The sequence below is a fragment of the Tenrec ecaudatus genome, chromosome 16 (genome assembly GCF_050624435.1).
Source record: "Tenrec ecaudatus isolate mTenEca1 chromosome 16, mTenEca1.hap1, whole genome shotgun sequence".
NCBI classification, from domain to species: domain Eukaryota; kingdom Metazoa; phylum Chordata; class Mammalia; order Afrosoricida; family Tenrecidae; genus Tenrec; species Tenrec ecaudatus.
In genome coordinates this window covers 20,702,215-20,721,019 of record NC_134545.1, presented here as the reverse complement: position 1 = coordinate 20,721,019, position 18,805 = coordinate 20,702,215, and the positions used below count along the sequence as shown (strand labels likewise).

Below are 18,805 nucleotides of genomic sequence, written 5' to 3'. Positions count from 1 at the left end.
CCTTGCTGGGGTCTCTGGGAGCCACGCCAGTACTCCGGAGGTATTTTTCCAGGGGGGGCAGGGGGTTGGCATGCTTCCTGGGCTCCGAGATTGAGGAAGTGGGGGCTCCCTCTGGTTACCCACAGAAGCAGATCACGCCAGGGGAAGTAACCCTGAGTACTGACAACCATGCAAGGATGCAGAAGCAGGGTCCCCGTGACACTCGGTGGAGAGGGCCCTCACGACTCAGCTTCTAGGTGTGGAGCCGGGGCTGCCCCCCTGGATGTGTGCCCAAGCTGAGCATGGCTGGGCCCATGGCGGCCCTTCCACAAGGCCGCAGGCTCGCTCGTGGCAGTCCTGTGGGACACGAGGCCCCTCTGCTGCTTCAGGGAGGGGAGGCCTGGGGGGGTTCCAGCAGGGACCCCATCCTCCAGAGGGGTGGTGGGCTCTCTCCACACCCAATACCCCCACGTAGGGGAGCCCTGATCTGTCATGTGTGGCATCCTGGTCTGCGAAAGTGACACCCAAGAACATGAACCCAGTGTCCGTGAGGACCACCCCTGCTCTGAGGGGCCGTGGTCACAGACCAAGCAGAGGGTGTGTGCAGCCCCGGCCCTCCTCCCCTCACACGGGACCAGAGGACAGGCAGACTGCTCCCCACCTGGTCTCCCTGGCAGCTGAGGCTGGCCAGGAGTGCCTGCCAGGCTGTGGCTCAGCATCATACCCTGCCATCCAGGCAGCCTCACAGGGCACTGCTTACCCCCCACACCCCCTGTGGCGCGGCAGAGACGACTCAAACAGTAGACAACAGGAGCCAAGTGCAGCTGGGCACATCTGTATTTGGCTACAAATGGGGCCCAGCCAGCCAGGCTAGGCTCTCGGGCGCAGGGGATCAGCACTCACTGGTTGTCCAGCCCTCAGGCCTGCTGTGTCCTGCCAGGTGCAGGCTGGGGTGTCCCCCTACACCCCCTGGGAATATATCCTTGCCTCTACCCCTGGTCAGGAGACAGAGGGGCAGTGGCAAGGCCCTGTCCCCTCCAGGAACAACACAGCGTGGGGAACCACTGCCTGTGTCAGGTGCCCCGGTACAGGGTGAGGATAGTAGCAGGGCCCCGCCACCACCCAGGAGAGCCCACATGTGGGCGAGGACAGGCTTTCCTGCTGGGGCTCTGGGGTCTCCGGCCCTCACTGTCAGCAGTCCGGCTGCCCCTGTCCCGGCTGAGCTCTGCCAGGGGGTTTCTCCAGCTCCATCGCGGAGGAGGCAGTGTCTGGACCACACTGCATCCTCTCAGCTGGGGGTCACCCTGGAGAGGAGCAAGTCAAGCTTGGACAGCTCTCGTGGTTCAAGGGCATTTCACAGAAGCCACAGGCGCTGGCCTCGGCCATGCTCAGGGCAGCAGTGGCCCACATCCCGGCCACCACCACTTTAACACACACGCCTGCGGTCCAGTCAGTCTTATGAAGCCTGCTAGATGGGGCCAGAGTTCTGCTTCAACACCCAGACAGGCGTCCCCTGGCCACCCCCATCCAGGCCTGGCAAGGCACAGAGGGCGACTGCAGGAACACGGAGGTCTGTGCAGATACATGGTGCACGGTGAGTCCAGGACAGCCACGCGGCTCAGGCGGCTGCGTTTGCAGAAAGGGGTGTCTGTGGGAGATTCACGTGGGGGTCGCCATCTGTGGGGTCAGAGTCCATGGGGGCTTCATCTGAGGATTGTTGTTTGTGGAGCCGAAGGGTGTGTGGTCACTGGGTGAACTGGGGCTTGGCTGCTCACTGGTCCTTTGTGGCGGTGAATGGGAGGGCAGCAGACAGCCTGGCTGCCCAGAGGCCGTGGTCCACAGGCGTGGCACACACATGCACAGTCCACACCCACAGCGTGATTCTGAGAGACCGTCCAGACCAGAGCCACTTCACAGGACACCTTGAGCTGAGTCTTGGTCCTCACCAGCCCGGCAGACCAGGGATGGGGAGGGAGGCTGACATCACCTTGGGGCCACCACAAGTCAAGGCACTTGCTCAGATCCCACCCACCCACCCTGCCTCTCCACACTCTGCCCAGCCCGGAGCTGGTTCCGGTGCTGTTGAAGACAGGCTCACCGTGGTGCTTGCTCCCTGACAGGTACACAGCAAGTCACTGTGATGAGAAGCCTTCAGGAGCAGATCCTGGGAGGATACCTCAGCCCAAGTGGGCGGGCAGGCGGGGGGGCTAGGCCCTAGGAGGAGTCCAGAGGCATGACGTCACCTGGTCAGTGGGGGTTTGCACACCCCAGAACCCCACTGGCTAGCAGGCAGGTTGTGTCATGTGGTAAGGGGCAGCAGCACAGGGCAGGGGCTGCCCAGCCCAGGGGCCATGAAGCAGGGGCTGTGTGAGCAACCGCCCTGCGGATGCCAAATGGGCCTGGCTTGGCCTCGTGCCATTCCCGCATGGGTCAGTCCTCGCCCTGGCTGTGTGGGCCCGAGTCAGGGCAGTGTCCACTCCCGAAGGTGCAGCTGGAGGCACAGCAGGCTCGGGCCGCTCAGGTCTCGAAGTACTTGTAGATGGCCGTCACATACAGCATCACACTCTGCCAGTCGGGCCGCTCCGTCCGCACCATCTCGCCGATGTCCTGAGAGAGACCCAGGCTCCTTACCTCCTGCAGGGCTCCCGGGCTGCGCCCACCCAGGGGGCCACCTACCCAGGGCACTGTGCTGGGCCGGAACCCTCTGAGCCGGGCTCTTCCCGACCTCTAGGCTGAGGAAGGAGGGCTGGCGGCCTTCCAGTGTCTGTCTGCACACCAGCACTTCCCTAATCCCTGGGCTCAGCTGGGGAGGTGGACAAGAGCGGGCTGTCCCCAGGGTGAAATCCAGTGCCTGCCATGCCTTTCCTCGAGACATGTCTCAGCAAGCAGAGCCCATGCAGCAGCTCAGGGGCTTCCTTGGGACCCCCATTTACTGACCAGGCCATGCTGCTGCCTGCAGGTGGGCTGGGAGGTAGGGGAGCTTACCAGGGTGGACTTGATGCCCACACTCTCTGCTGCCTGGAAGGCCAGGGTGAAGTTCCGTCTCTGCAAGGGAAGGGGTCAGTGAGACCAGGCTGGGTGCCCTCTGGGAGGTATACCCCGCCAGCCCTGCCCTCACCTTGTCCTGGCTGCTGAGCCCCTGGTAGGGAATGTGGGCAGGCAGGTAAGTGTGTAGCAGAGCGCAGAAGGCTAGTCCGTCATTCCAGCTGCTGCTGAAATTGGTGATGTCAATGTTCTGAGGGGACAGAGAGAAGGAGAGTATGTGAGGGATGGGAGGCTTGTCTGCCTGGAGCAGCCTGTCCCCATCCACCTCCCTGCCAGCCAGGGCGCGTCACCCAATCCACCTCACACCCCGGCAGGGCAGACCTCCCTATGGCTGTGACCCAAAGGCGCTGGAGAGCGGTCGGTGCCAACTATGTGTACCACATCCTCAAGCTTAAGTGGAGCTGGCCCCCACACGAGGGCGACTCTGGAACTGGGTGTGCGTGTCCCCTCCGCCCCCCACATACTTTTTGCAGCCTCCATTTGCCCAGGTATACGAGCACACATATCACATACATCACACACACAGCACAGTGGACTTCAAAGAGTTCAAGAGGTCGTTTCATCACCCTTCCCTTGCTTTCTGACGCCCTCTCAGACACACAGGCGGGCACCCCGACGGGCCCACGCAAGATACAGGTGGGCACATGGCACACGGGCAGGTGACGGCTTGTCTATCCCCTGCGTCTCACGCAGGAAGCAGCTGCGTGGCCGCTCGGTCCAGCTGGGGTCAGGATGGGGGAGGCACGTGACTGTCCAAGGGGGCTCTGCTGGCAGCAGTGGGCACTCGTGTGGACTCCCACTTGCCCAGGAGGGTTCTGCTTGTGTCTAGCAAAGAGGCAGAGGCTGAGAGGGACCAGCCGTGGTCTGTCCGTGGTGACCCCCCCCTTGGGGTGTCTCGGACTCTCAGGCCAGGTGCCAGCCCACCCACCTGCTCAGCACTCGTGGGGGGTTCCACCAGCAGCTCACCACCTGACCGTGTGGCTCCCATCACATCGCTCCCGGGGAAGGAGCCCCATTTCCTGCCCGCCCCTTCCCGAGCTCCCTGACACTCGGGGTCTCAGGCAGGGCTGCGTACGTGCTGGGCCTCACCGCCTCCCAGAGGAAACGGCTGGCGGGCTGTGGGGGCCGCCTTTCCCGGCCTCCCTTCCTCAAGGCAAGGTCACGGGGCTAGACGCCCCCCCCTCCACAGGGGCAACTCCCACCCTTCCAAAGCCAGTACCGGTGTCTGGCCCCAGATAGCAGAGCTGGCAGGTGGGCTCTGCTCTGGGTAGGGGGCAGGCTGGGGCGACAGTGAGGGCCCGGTGTGGAGGGAGGTGGGAGAAAGCAGGCAGGAAGGAGGCCCTCGGCCCAGTCCCTCAGAACAGACACAGGAGGACAGGCAGAGAGGAGGGCCTAGGTCTGAGCACAGCCCAGCCCGAGGGGCGTTAGGGTGACTGAGCACCAGGCTGAGCGCTTCACCGCGCCGAGCTCGTGAAAACATGGGACAGTTGACTACGATCTTCCCGACTCTCCGAAGCCCCCGGTGCTGCCAGACTACAGTGCTTACAGCGCCGTGGGCGAGGTTTCAGAGCCGTACATGGAAGAAGCCTGGTGGCCCAGTCGGGCCAGTATTGGGCTGCTTGCTCACTGCAAGGCCAGCGGTTCAAAGCCACAAGGGGCTCCTGGAGAAAAGATGAGGCTTTCTACTCCCAGTCTTAGAACCCCATAGGGGTGGTCCTATCCTACCGACAGGGCCGCTGACAGTCGGCGTCCGTTTGGAACAGTGAGAGAGCAGGACGGTGGAGTGGCTTCTCTTGGGTGACGCGTGTGACGTCAGCAGGTGCTGAGGACTTTGCTGGCGTTAGGTGGTCCTCGGGCCAGACATTCCCCACGCTGGTTTAAGCAGCAACTGCGCAGCCCGCAGCCTACTGCTGAACGCACATCGGAGCCCCAGGCTTGCAATAAGGAAGAGAAGGCGGGTCCCTTTATTTGCAGTCAGGCCCCTTACGTTTATATCAAGGTGGACAAAACCCAGAACCGTTATGACAAAGGGTCACAAAGCTTTGTTGACTTGGGAGAACAGCTCTGCTCCCAGGGGTGCCTGCTCTACATCTGGGCTCCTGGATGGATGGCCCACTCCACCTGTAAAACAAAGCCTGGCACCCAGCCACCTTGCCAGGCTGCTGAGCCCATGTAGCCGCCGCACCGAGGTTGACTGGCCCTGCAGTGCCCCCACACACGACCTTTTCCAGCACAGAGACCTGTCCGCGAGGGTCTGAAAGATTCCGGCTGGCTCAGAGTTTAACTAGAGCCACAGACAAGCCCAAGAACCACGTGCTCTTTAAGTACCTATTAAGGTCCTGGTCTATTTCAGGAAATTGGCTTTTATGGGCCAGAGGGCCAAAGGTCAGGAGTCTTCCCTCTGCTCACTTGACTCCAATGTCCTCACAGCCATTGGTGTGGCCCCAAGGGCGTCCACAGGACCTGTCCAGCAGTGCACCAAACTGCGGTTGTCATCAAGCACACTAGGGGCGGGGGACAGGGCCCACGCGACAGCCCGGGAGTTCAACCTTAAAGGGCCTGGCTGGACCCCAGCCCCCATATGGTAGTAGAACCCCTCTTGCTGGGGATGGGTGGGGGTTGATGCTATTAAAGGGCCCCTCAGACCTTGTGCTCATTGGCAGACCCCACGAGCCTGTGGAGGGCCTGCCCCAGACAGCGGGCGTTCACAGGGCTCACTAAGAACACAGAGCCCACCAGACTGCCCTGGCACGACTGCTCCCAGCAGGGCCGGGGGGAGACGGAGCAGCACATCTTCCCAGGAGAGCTCCAACATCTGGTTCTCCTGGGCAGACGAAGAGTCAGGGTGGGGCTCAGGCCGTGTCTGGGGACTCGGTCCCACCGTGCAGGACCACCTGAAGGTCACCCCCCGGCCCCCCCCCACACACACACTGACCCGGCCGTCCTGTCTTTCACAGTCCCCAGGGGCTGCATGTGGTCTCAGAGCTGCATTGGGATGGTGTGAACTAGGTGATTCTGCCACAGACCTCTCCTTTACATCCTCAGACGATTCACTCCGTCTGTCCTGAGCAGCTCCGTCCTGACCCAGCTTGGAGTCCCGAGTGTCTCCGTGAGGGGGGGGCAGGAAGAGCAGATAAGGACAGCCAGAGGCAGCTGGCCCCTGCCCCTCTGGACGGACAGATAGGCCTTCATAAAACGGACCCGGTCTCCTCCTACCTTCCCCCATGCCCCCTGTCACAGGGCGGCACCAAAAAATCTGCACCAGGAAATGCAAGATGCAAGCCGGCTTCTCCAAGCAGACAGGCTGAAGGACAAGGAAGGGGAGGGGTTTCAACAGAGAGCGGGTACAGAGTTAAAGCCCCTCACGTCCGTCTGCACCACCATGGCCTGGAGGCCACTGCAGAAGCACCTTCCAGGGTCTCTGAGGCAAGCAGACAGCCTCGTCTTGTTCCCTCGGTGCTGCCGGCGGGCCTGAACTGCTGACCTTGCAGTGAGCAGTCTGGTGCTTAACCCACGGTGCCCTTCAGAGACGTACTACCCGATGGGCATAAATGGGCACTGGCCGGACCTTGCAGGACGCATTCTGATCCAATGGGAAGTGGGGAGTCATCTGACGAAGCCTCTGATGAGATTAAAGAGTTGGGATTTGCTTCTGAATCATGGGGTGGGGGGGTTAAGGGGAGTAGCCACGTGGCCTCTAGTAACTATCCTCTCGACTTTAGCATATACTTGAAAATTTCCATCCCCAACACATGAGCACACACAGCCCAAGACAGACAGCCAACCTCGGAACATGGAAAAGATGAACAGACTGGTCTTGAAAGAAGGTTCATGGCAGAGGGCCCCGGGCAGACGCTCAGCACTGCAGCCACCGGGGAAGCAGCGGTGTGCTCCCTGGGCATGGCCGGGGTGAACGCCATGGGTGCTGAGCATGGGGCGGCTGTGGAAACACCAGAGCCCTGGCTGCTGCAGGGAGGGGTGGGGTGGGGTTGGGGGTGCCGCTGTGGGAAGAGAGCCTGGGGGGTCCTTCAGAGAGTCCAACTTTACACTATGCCCCTCTTGGATAGTCTCCTAGAAGCCCACCTGCTAGAAAATACCCCCAAACGAACAGAAAATGGTGTTGGAACAAAACTGACGTTCACAGCCGGAGTGCTGGTTGCTAAGTGGAAGGTCAGGGTCTGAGCCCGCGGCTGCTCCTCTGTCCTAGAGAGCCCGGTGAGTCGGAACCGACCCACCTGCAGAGGGCTACTCTTGTGGCTCCCACAGCCCAAATGCCTATCAACATACAGGCAGACGTGATGTGGTATGGCCACACACAGACTACACCTGACACCCCCGTGTGAAGCCGTCGGCCAGTGTGAGGTCAGCAGCCACATGGTCCCAGCTTACGTAATGGCACTGGTGTCAGAGGCCAGAGACAGGAAGGAGGGGTAGGCTCGGGGGATGGGTGGTGGGGTGACTGTCCTGGGGACCTGAGCCTCCTTCTGTGAGGACGACAGTGGTGTGGAGCTGCACAAGGCCGGGCATCAACACACCACCAGGAAGCTACCCTGAAGGATGGCTGACCAGTCACGTGATGCTCGAAGCCGAGCATGGAGCCCAGGGGCCCCAGGCCGTGCCCATCGTCCACAGAGGCCCGCAGGCCAAGGTGTGCTGGAGGGTCATGTCAAACCTGGCCTTCCTGTGTGTGCGGCCTGGCTTCTCCAAGAAGGGAAACAGGACGTGCTTTCAGATCCATCTTCTGAGTGAGTCACACGGAACCTACCCCAGTCCTCTTGGTAAGACACAAACCAGACCCCCGGCTGTCAAGCTGGTTACAATGCACAGCCAACTGTGGGGACAGAGCAGGACCATCCCGTGGGGCTTCTGAGACTCCATCGTTGTGAGAAGCAGGCAGCCTCCTCTTTCTCCCTCCGAGGGGCTGGTGGGTTTGAACTGCCGGCCTTGTGATGAGCAGCCCAACGCTTAACCCACAATGCCACCAGGCTCCTGTCCTACCAAGAAAGCAGTGCAACTCGCCCTCTTAGTGCCCAGCAACCTCCTAGCCTCCTCTCCAGACGGAGTTGGGGGGGCAGAGTGGGTGAGCCCACGCGCCGCTCTCTCTGCAGGAGAAAGGAGACTGTCTGTCCCCGTGACTCCTTACCGCCCGGGGAACCACAGGGGCAGTTCCACCCTGTCCCACAGGACCGCACGTGGCACAACTCAAGAGAACGAGGGTCTGTGGAGCTCTGGATCTTGCTACAGAAAGGGACAGGCCGTCTCCCAGTCTGTGTGCCAGGACCTCGGTGTCTGTGTCCTTCCGTCTCGGCTCCCAGTTTTCACAGGAGACCGGCAGGAGGCCCACCAGCCGGGACTCCTATGGAGTTCTCCAACTCACGGGGGCTCAGCCGTGCCAGCTTCAGAAGGAATCTCTTGTCATCCGTCCATGCAGATGGTGTGTGATTTATCATAGGAGACGCCCCCACAGCATGCATCTGCCATCTCGACACATCTCACACCCAGGGCGTGCCAAGGTGCTGTTCCTGCCTGTCACGGGACCACGACCCTGCCCCAGTGGTCTCCGCCCACCCCGAGACGGCAGCCCAGAGCTATGAGCTTCTTTGAAGCACAGCCCCCACCATCCCCCTCGCCGTGTGTAGAGAAACGGTCGAAGATCACTTTAAATGCATTCCTAACTGTTTCCTGAGTCTTTCCACAGGCAACTGGAAATCCGAATTAATCTGGGTCTCTTAGCTTCCTGACCCCGGAGCCGCAGCGATGGACCTGCAGCGACCACCTGGAGAAAGAGACAAATGAAGGGTGGCAGCGTGTGCTGACCCTCCCCCTACGGAGACTCGGCCTGGGCCATGTTCTCACAGACAGGAAACGGCTGCAGGTCAGCGTCAGGAGGTCCAGCGGGGTCTGGAGGATGGCTTCTCTTGGGAGAGGGCAGGGCGGGCCCTCTGCTCTGGAGGTTCAGTCCAACGCTTGAACCCTGGCCTCATTCCTGGGGTGATCTTAGGCTGAGGCCACCACTCTGAGACAACGCCCCCAAGACGGCGCAGCTCTGGGTTGGACTGTGTCCCCCGCCAGGGGCCTTGGTCGCTGGGTGATGACCCCTAGCTTTCACCGCCATCTGAAGGGGTGTCCAGAGTGGAGCCAGCAGGGGTGAGGGTCCTGGGAGCCCAGGCTGAACAGGAACCCACAGGTCACCGTCTCCTCACAGGGGAAGCCACCGCTCTGGACACAGCCAGCCTTGGTCACCTCCAAGCCCAGTGAGGCTGGCCAGCCCAGGGCTCACCCCAGTCACCACATTGCTCCTCCCTAACACCCCACCCTCCGGGGAGCAAGCCCACCCACACCTGCTCCCACACAAGCGGCCCAGGCCGCTCCTTCCTTGGTGGAGGTCCCCCAACACCCAGGATGGGTGTGTGGTCCCTGCTGATAACGTTTCCAGCGTGTGTACCAGGGCACACAAACACCTGGCCACCCACAACCAGGTGCGAGCAGAGTCCACCTCAGGGGAGGGCTTTCACTTTCTGTCTGACACCTTTGCCCACCGTTCCTTCCGTAGGCGTCTGACAACACACACTGTGGGTTCCACCTTGATGCACAGGCCTGGACACCGAGAGCTCACGGGTGCCCGGGACTCAGGAGCAAGGCGCCACATTTCCCGGTGGCTGACATCGAGGGGCCCTCCGCATCCAGGCTCACCAGGCAGCAAGGGCCTGACAACGGGCATCATGCTGGATAGCCACAGGGGCCAGATGCAGTTCAGAAGGCCACAGGGCCACCAGGGCTGCAGTGGCAGTGACCTGCCAGAGGCTGCCCGAGGGTAAGAGAGGTGACGGATGGAGTGGGGCTGTGAGAGACGGCACTCTGACAGGTGTGGCTCAGGATAGACCAGCGTGTGCAGTCACCCAGGGGTGACCAGGGTAGGCAGCCGGGCCCCTGGTCTGCCCTCCTCAGCGCCTAGTCCCATGTCTGACTTTCTCCAATGCCCAGGAACCCCACTGGGGGCTCAGTGGTTGCCGCGTCATCTCTAGGAGCGCTGGCACTTTATTGACCACAGGAGGGGCTTTCTCTCTGGTCCCTGGTGGGAAGGAGTAAGAGAGAACCCCCCCACCCACCCACCCACACACACATACGGGGCACCAAGGAGGGCTGCCTGGACTTGGGGCCACCTACATGGGAGTCTCCCTCAGTGCGCCAGGAAGACGTCCTCACCTACTACACACTGAAGATGCCCCACTCGTGCAGCAAGGAGACCACAGACCCACCCCTCGAAGCAGCTGCTCCCAGTCGCTGCCAGAGTCATGGTTCAGGCCAGCCAGGGAATGGCGCGCGGTCCTGGGAAAACGCCGGTTCTCAGCTGCGGGGTTTGACACACAGAGGAACCCCCTGAGAACAGGAAGTTGCTTCCCCCCATACACAGTGAGCCCTCTGTGGGGGGCAGTGAGGAGCCAGGACCAGGAGAGCCCCACCGGTACCTGGTGGTGATGTGGAGTAGCGCCTAGTGGAGTAGCTCCACTGTGTTCTGGAGTGGAAACAAGGAGGGCCCAGCCATTGCCACCCAGTGCAACTAAGGCTCACTCACTCCGAGCCTGCAGGACAGACTAAATCAGCCTCTCCAACCCCAAGGCTGTCGATCTTCATGGGGGCACACAACCTCATCTTTCTCCTGTGGAGCGGCTGGTAGGTTTGAACTGTGGACCTGGCAGTTGGCACCGTAACACATAACCCACCAGGCCCACCTCCAGGACTCCTGCTGTGGGAATGCAGTGTTCCCCTGTGCAGGTCGTCAGACAGGGCCATTCTTCCCCGCTTTGTTCCAGGATTGTAACCCCCAGGGCACAGGCTGTCCCGCCACAATGAGACACGCAGGGTGACAATGTAAAATGAAAAAAGCTACGACTTTCGGCCTAGATTTAGCTCTGAACAAAACCCTTATCTAAGCCGGCACCTTCCTCAGCTTCTCACCCAGGGGAGTGGGTCCTGTGACTGCAGACTCCAGTTATAGGGGAGGAAGTCGCCCGTGACCCCGCCCTGCGACAGCATTGTCTACTGAGGAACCCCCCTCCTGCTGGTCTCAGGCCTGGAGGAAGAAGAGGAAGAGGAGGAGGAGGGAGAAGAGGAAGAGGTGGAGGGAGAAGAGGAGCAAGAGGAGGAGGAGGGAGAAGAGGAGGAAGAGGTGGAGGGAGAAGAGGAGGAGAAAGAGAAGAGAGAAGGAAGAGGAGGAGGAGGAGGGATAAGAGGAGGAAGAGGAGGAGGGAGAAGAGGAGGAGGAGGAGGAGGGAGAAGAGGAGGAGGAGGGAGAAGAGGAAGAGGTGGAGGGAGAAGAGGAGGTGGTGGAGGGAGAAGAGGAGAAAGAGAAGAGAGAAGGAAGAGGAGGAGGAGAAGAAGGTGGAGAAGGAAGAGGAAGAGGAGGAGAAAGAGGAAGGAGGAGGAAGAGGAGGGAGGAGAAGGAGGAGAAAGAGGAGGAGAAGAAGAGGAAGAGGCGGAGGAGGAGGAGGAGGAAGACGTGAAGGAGAAGGTGGTGGTATGGGACAAAGGCGCTGTGTTAACACACAGGGAGCCCAGGAGGTCCAGCATCCCACCTTCCACAGAAGACTGGAAATGGTGTGGGAAGCTACCTAGAGAGGCACAGCGCCCTCCCTGGACGCTGCCCATGCTGCAGCGCAGGGGGCCAAGGGGCGGCTGACAGGAGGTGCCAGCTCGTGTCCCACACTGAGTGAACACATCACGAGGACCCCCTTTCTGCACTGTGCCTGCAGACCTGCGAAGCACTGGGCAACTTCAAACTGCCTGTCCCTGCTGACCACACCCACGGCCGGCATGCTTCATCCGACACACAGTGGCCGCAGGACAGAGCAGAACTGCTTCCTGGAATCTCTGAGGCAGGGAGGTGAACAGCAGCCGGACACCAAACCCTGGTAACGACATTAAATGTAAACCTGGGCCAAGACACGATTAGCAAGAAAACAAAAACTGAAGGTCAGTGTCCCTCAGAGACACAGATGCAAACATTCTAAGCAAGATCCTAGAAAATCAAATCCAATGGCCCAGGGGAAAGGAGCATTCATCACACCCCTGGAACGTCTGCCCCAGGAATGGACGTGGGCTACTTGTTTAAAACCAGTGCCTGACAAGCACGCCCTGCGGTCGTAAAGCTGGCCCCCCAAGGAAGTGACTGCTCCCCACAGGCCTTGCCTGCAGGACCAACTGTCGGCGCTGTCGGCTCTGCAGCCTCCCCGTGAACCACCTCCTCCAGCCCGAGACGGAGGAACGAGGCGGTGCCCAGCTGTCTCCACCACCAAAAGCTCACAGGGGAGACAAACCAGCCGAACAATCAGAGACCCGAGGTGAGCTAGCCCCTGCAGTCACACGTTTGCCAAACAGCAGGCTCAGCTCTAGAGTCGTAGATATATGTGGCCGTATCTTGCATACTAAGCTCTCTGAGGAGACCACGCAAATGGTCAACAATGACTCGGTCGCAGGGTGGGGAGCGCCCGGCCTCGAAATCGTCAATTCCGGCTGCCATCACCTGCCTCATCAGAGAGCAGCGGTCCGGGTCATCTCATTGGGGCCGAGCGTTTGGCCAATATCGCAGGCTACCGCACAGTTGATTATTCTGTACGGCCGCTAGTGATGGAGAAAAGGCTCCCCAGCCTGCTGGAGTGCCCTGACGAGGAGGCTGTGGGCCCGGGAGACCAGTTACCACCACTGCGAACCATGCGAGGGCGCATGGAGACGATCGTGCGGTCGGAGTGCGGAGCGGAGGCCCAAATGCTGCCGTGCATAGATCCACAGGAGATGCAGCAAACACTGGCTCACAAGATTACATTAGCACACTCACAAACAACCAAGCAGCCTTATGAGCACGGCAACAGAGGCAGAAACGCCACTGGACAAAAAGCCAGCATCGCCCCTGATGAAAACGCTCAACCAGCCAGGAAGGAGGTTCCCTGGGCCCGAGACCGACGGTCCAGGGACATGTGACCACGAGGTCACCAGGGCTCCTCACGCGCACACAGGGGCTTTGAAAGTCCACGGACATTTTCCATTCTCTTCATCCCATTTTCCCACAGACGTGCTAAAACACCCTCGTGTATGCATGCATGCGTGCGTGTTTGCAAACCAAAATTCCTCTGCTGGCGAGTGAACTCCCACTCACAGTGAGCCTGCGGCCGAGGAGGACTGCCACCGTGGCTCTCTGCGACCGTGCGCCTTTAAGGGCGCGGACAAGCTCATCTTTCCCCCAGACTGGCTGGTGGGCTGGAACACTGACTTCGCAGCAGCAGTTCAGTGTACCTCACTATGCCGCCTGGGATATATATATACACCCCTCCCCCCACCTCCAGGAAGAAAGGCTGGGCTTACGAGGTCCGTAAAGAGTGAGAGTTGGGTCCCCACAGGGCCAGTTCCATCTACCCTGCCCTACAGGGTCACTGTGGGTCGGCAGGGATGCCATGGCTGGGAGTTTGGCTTCTTGGAAATAAGCTTGTGCTTAGATCCAACATGCGTAAAATGCCCCAAGTGAGAGTACAGCACAAGAAACAGACCCCTCAAAGCGCGCTCCCGCCCCTGTGGCAGCGACAGATTGTTCTGGCATATCAGTCAGTGTGGGGTCAGCTTCGTTCAGGGCAGCCCTGTCCGACAGGGTAGAACCGCTCCACGTGGTGCCCGGGCTGTTCACCTTTACAGGAGCAGGTAACCACCCCCCTCAGCAACCCCCACCTTGTGGTGAGCAGCCCAATGCTTCACCCCTGCACCAATGGGACGTGCCCACTCTGCTTCAGCAGGCAGGTCCTCAAAGCGGCCGTGCCCTGCTCGGTGCGAGGCGCTGGGTTCAGAGCTCAGATCCCTTCCCGAGAACACTCCCCTAGAGGAAGCCTGGAGCCGACGAAGGATGAAAGCACACCAGCATCGCTCCTCTCCTGAGCCAGAGCCCTCGGGTCCTCGGATCGCCGCCCCACGCCCCACCTCCGCCGCACCGCACGGTCCCCTGCTTGTTCCACATGCAGTCACCAGGGTGCACACACGTTGTCCTGGGACATCCCAGGCCACTGCCTCTTCGTTCCTGTCCCTCCCTGTCTTCTGAACTCCAGCTCTGGGCAAACGGCTTTCACGCACACAGTGGACTCCTCTAAGGCGTGTGCCCTCCCTGGTGTCGTGAGCCACCTCAGAGGACGGACCATTGGCTAAAATTTGCACTATGGGCAGAGTTCGGTTCTGCGCTTGTAAGTTGACTAAAAGCCGTCATCTCAGGGGCTCCGGTCTCTAACCCATCATCGGGTCTGGTCCGTTTTATGATTCTGAGTTTTGTTCCACCCCCCACTGTACCCAAGACCATCAGTAGGGTCCCTCCCTTTCAGAGCAGCCAGCAATGGTGGGCGGGCACCACCTAGCTCTTCTGGTCTCTGGCACGGAAGCTGAGGTCTGGGTGGCATGCAGGTCCTCTGGACTGAGGCCCTGCACATCCTTACTGCTTCCTGAGACTGACCCTTCCGTTCTGTTCTTGACACAGGTCTTCCAGTAGATTAAGTGGTTCCATTATCTTTTGGACTTGGCCCATTCATTTCCAGGTCTGGCATTTTACAGAAACAATGAGCCTATCCCAGCTAGCACGAAGCACTCTCACATTACCCTTCAGCTCCCAGCACAAGCAAACAATGGTGCTGTGCGAAGGCCCTCTGCGGAAGTTGGATGACCTCGTGAACGGCTTTCCCTATTGCTGTGTTGTCAGCAGGCGAGACGGGGCTGTCTACTCCCGGACAGGGTCACAGTCTTGGAAAGCACGGGGGGCAGCTCTCCGGTCCTACAGGGCGGCTGGGAGTCAGGCCGGAAGCGGCTCAATGGCAGTGGCCAGGCTGCCGTTTCAGTCCTCACGGGCGTCCTTGAGGAAGGAGCCCTGGCAGTCAGCAGGCTGAGCTCAGGTCAGTGGTTCAAGCCCAGCGCTGCCCGGGGAGGAGGAGGGGATGTACGGACTTGGAGTCCTCAGAGGGCAGTTCTGCTCTGTCCGGCAGAGTCCACCCGGGGTGGTCTGGTGGGATGTGAGTTTTGCTGGTTGGGGAAGTCATGTCCAGTCACCCCCAGGGGGGCTCAGGGGACACGGTGGAGCGGTGCTGCAGGGTTTCTCGGCCACCGTCCTCGTGGGGACCGGGTGCCAGGTCCTTCTCGCAGAGTAAGCCACTGGGCCTCTCGACAAGCAGCCCCTCTTCCCATTTTCCGGGTGCCTGACAGTCACAGCGAAGGGTGTCTGGTAGCGTAGGTGCCCAGAGAACCCCTCAGGGGCCAACCTCCAGAGAATGGGTGCTGCAGATGGGGGGGCAGGAGGCTCGTGGATGGCCCCTTCTCAGGACAGGATTATCTCAGCGCATGGTACATTCAGAGAGCATTCAGCATTCATGTACAAATAACAAACCCAAGACCAGAAAAAACTACAAAAAAGGACGCCGATGTTCTGAAAGTGGCTTCTGGGACAGCCAGGCCGCCGTCCCCGTGGGCTGCAGACTGGACAGTAAATCAGAGAGCCCAGGCCTTTCAACACTAATGTCCCAGGGCTCCCAATTACTACAGAAAGGGCATTTGTGAGATAAAAGACCCACTGGCCAGGCTTGATGCTGTAATGGGCGTTAATGAGATTAGGGCGCTCAGGGCCCGGGGCTGAGGAAAATGATCGGAGCATTAGGGAATCTATCTCAGTTGGAGAGGCAGCTAGCTCCCAGCGCCAGGGGTGCACGCGGGCGGTGGAGGGGTGGGGAGGGGTGGCTGTGCGAGGGAGCTGTGTGCTCCCTGTCACGTCAGCGAGCTCATGAGCCCTGCGGTGTCACCACCGGCCCTGCCCTGCAGGATGAGAAGTCAGAGACCAAAGGCCGGATCTGGCTGTCGCCGCCATCTGCTGCTGCTCACGTCTGCTGGCAGTCCCGCGGAAGGCGCTGCGCCCCACCTCCCCCTCACAAGTTCCACCAGCTTTTCCGTCCGACGGGCTAAAAGGCTTCAGGGCCTCCAGTTTTAACTCTCAGACCCTTCTACTTGTCAGAGGACAAGCAGACCCGGCCATCAGTCCCCCGGGAGAAAGCAGGCACATAAACAAAGAGCCACACTTCCACCTGGGAGGCGTCTATAGAAAGCCGGGGCGGGGCCTACGGCGCGAGAGGGTCTGTGACAAGAAGGGTTTGCTCCCTGTGCGGTCAGCCCTGCACAGGAGGCACGGGGGCAGGGGCTTAAAAAGTCATGACACGCTGGCTCCCACTCACGTTCTGAAGTCTCCCTGCAATGTGAGCGTCAAGAAAAACATCCTAAAAGTATTTGCTGACGCGACTCAGCAACTGAAGGTCACATCTAAAATGAGGGCATGACACATGGAACCCCAGCTATGGAGTCGCTCCTGGAGCACTGAGCTGGACTTTCCTTCGGGGTTCTGAGATGCCCGCCAAGCTTCACGGGGGCAGACTGCCTCACCCTTCTCCTGCCTCAGAGTACCGACCTCCACGTGGACCGCCCAGCACGTGAGCCACCGAGCCCCGGGGCTCCTATACCCAGTATGCTGCCGGGTCGGTTCTGAATCACAGCAACCCAGTGGCCAGGAGAACAAGACACTGCCCGGTCCCGCACAACTGTTAGGTGTGAGCCCACAGTTGCAGCCTCTGTGTCCGTCCATCTCCTGGAGGGCCTTCCTCTTCCTCGCTGCCCCTCGACCAAGCACAATGTCCTTCTCCAGGGACTGGTCTCTCCTGACAACACGTCCGAAGCATGTGAGACGAAGTCTCGCTGTCCCTGCCTCTCAGGAGCGCTCCACCTGAACTTCCTCCAAGACAGATCTGTTGGTTGTTTGGCAGTCCGTGGGACTTTCAGTAGCCTTCTCCAGCACCACAGTTCAAAGGCATCAACTTTGGGGGTGGGGAAGTCTCTCTAATTCAATGTCTAACTTTCACGTGCAGATGACGCGACTGAAAATGCCAAGGCTTGGGTCTGGTGCACCTTAGTCCTCAGAGTGACCTCCTCGGTTTTCAGCACTTGGAAGAGGTCTTGTGCGGATTTACCCAACGCAGCGCGCCCTTGGATCTCGTCTGCTGCCCCTGAGCACCATGCAAAACAATCGGGGGATCTTAAATCACAGAACGGAGGAAGCAAGAGTCATTCGTCAGCTCACTGGTTTAATCCTTAAAATTGTATCCACTCACTTAACTTGCTATAAGGCAAAGCTCCCCGCGGGGGTGGGCACGGTGGGGACAGATGCTGTAAGACTCCTCTGAAACCACTCAGTTTTGGTGCCCGCGGGGGGAAAATGCAGATTCGCACTCCTGACAGTCAACCACAGAAAACGGCTGTAGTAATTTAAACATCCTTCAAAGGAAGAGATAAGAGTCCCCACTTTCGTTTCCGATCTTAGATATCTGCATCTTCTCGCTGTGGGTGTCAGCTGGTTAAAACCTGGTTGACGGAGTTCATCCACCCGGCTACCCTGAGAGACTGATTCTGTTCCTTCAGCTGCATTGCTTTTCCGATCTCTATTTAAGCGTCTCAGTTTCTGGGCAACTAAGATTTTGAGAGGGGTTTTCCTGACTCGATTAACTGATCAACTTGCTTATTACAGAGCTATTCACATTTTCTAATTCTTGAGACAGTTCTGGCCGCCGCTGTGTTTGAGAACTTGTCCTGACGTTGCCTGTGAGCTATTGACCTGGCTGGCAATGTTCACAGGATTCCTCCTAAATCCAACCAGACCTACTGCACCGAGCTGACTGCGATTCACAGCACCCTTACTCAGGGCTCCTGAGAATGTCTCTTGTATGGGAGCAGACAGCCTCCTCTTTCCCCAGGAGAGTCAGCAGCCCAGCCTTAACCCACCGTGCTGGGCTCGCACCAAGGCGAGCCTGCTGAATCCCGCAGCAGCTCCGTGGGAGAAAGCTGAGGCAGACTGCTTTCACAGGGTGGACGGCCTTGGAAGCCCTGCGAGTGGATCGGCCTGTCCAACAAGGTCACTTCAAGTCAGCGCCTACTCGACAGCTGTGGGCTTGGTTGGGCTTTATTACCAGATATGAGCCTGGACAAGGGGGGTGGGGAGGGTGTCCTAGTTCGAGGGGTTACCCTCCTGGGACACCCCCCACCCCCCAGCCAGGAAGCTCCCCGAGCCGCTGTGTCCTGGGCTCTTCTCAGCCAGTCCTCCTGACAAGTCATTTCCGGTCGGCGCCTGCCCCTGTCCCACTTGCCAGATAAATCCTCAGGGGTGGCTTGTAAGCCCCAGACCAAAGCACCCCAAGTTGATGAGCTCTCTGGTATCAAGGACAAAGGTCAGCATACCTGGGGTAAAACCAGGTCCTTGGCCCCAGCCCTGCTCCCGCGGGGCTCTGTGACGTCACCCCAAAGAGGAAGCAGGATCTGAGTGCCCTGCAGCCCCTGCTGAGCATCCCTATGGCAACAGCCTGTGCGAAGGGACTGGGCGGATGTGTCGTTTTCTCTTGCAATCCCGTGCTGGTGCTTCACAGGTTGTCCATCTTGTACGGGATTCGCTCACACACACACCCAGCTCCCTTTTATATCAACGTCATTACTCAACATAGGCACCAAAGCAAGACACTTGCGTCTTGCCTGCCCCTGAGGAACAGCACGTCCAGGGGATGGACGTGGCCGCCTTCTCATTATTAAAGGAGGCAGAGGAAGATCTCGGGCGTCCTTCCCCTAAAGCTGGGGCCGGCTTTCTCCTACAGCCTCACAATGAGCAGAGGTTCTTTGGCCTCCCAGGAGGTCAACAAGCGCAATGCCCGGAGCGCCCCGCAAACACACTGCCGCCACGACC

The 18,805-nt window shown here is 59.8% G+C and overlaps 1 protein-coding gene across 3 annotated transcripts in view; it reads right to left on the bottom strand.

Moving 5' to 3' along the window:
* Nucleotides 1-798: 798 nt before the first annotated feature.
* The window catches only part of SPECC1L (sperm antigen with calponin homology and coiled-coil domains 1 like), a 67,625-nt gene continuing 49,618 nt past the window's right edge, over nucleotides 799-18,805 (bottom strand). For all 3 annotated transcript variants that reach the window (XM_075534806.1, XM_075534807.1, XM_075534808.1), the window contains 3 exons: nucleotides 3,098-3,214; nucleotides 2,965-3,024; nucleotides 799-2,586 (listed from right to left, as the gene is read on the bottom strand). In XM_075534806.1, coding sequence (XP_075390921.1) covers nucleotides 2,497-2,586; nucleotides 2,965-3,024; nucleotides 3,098-3,214 — 267 coding nt within the window. In that variant the 3' untranslated portion in view covers nucleotides 799-2,496. The remainder of the gene's footprint in view (nucleotides 2,587-2,964; nucleotides 3,025-3,097; nucleotides 3,215-18,805) is intronic.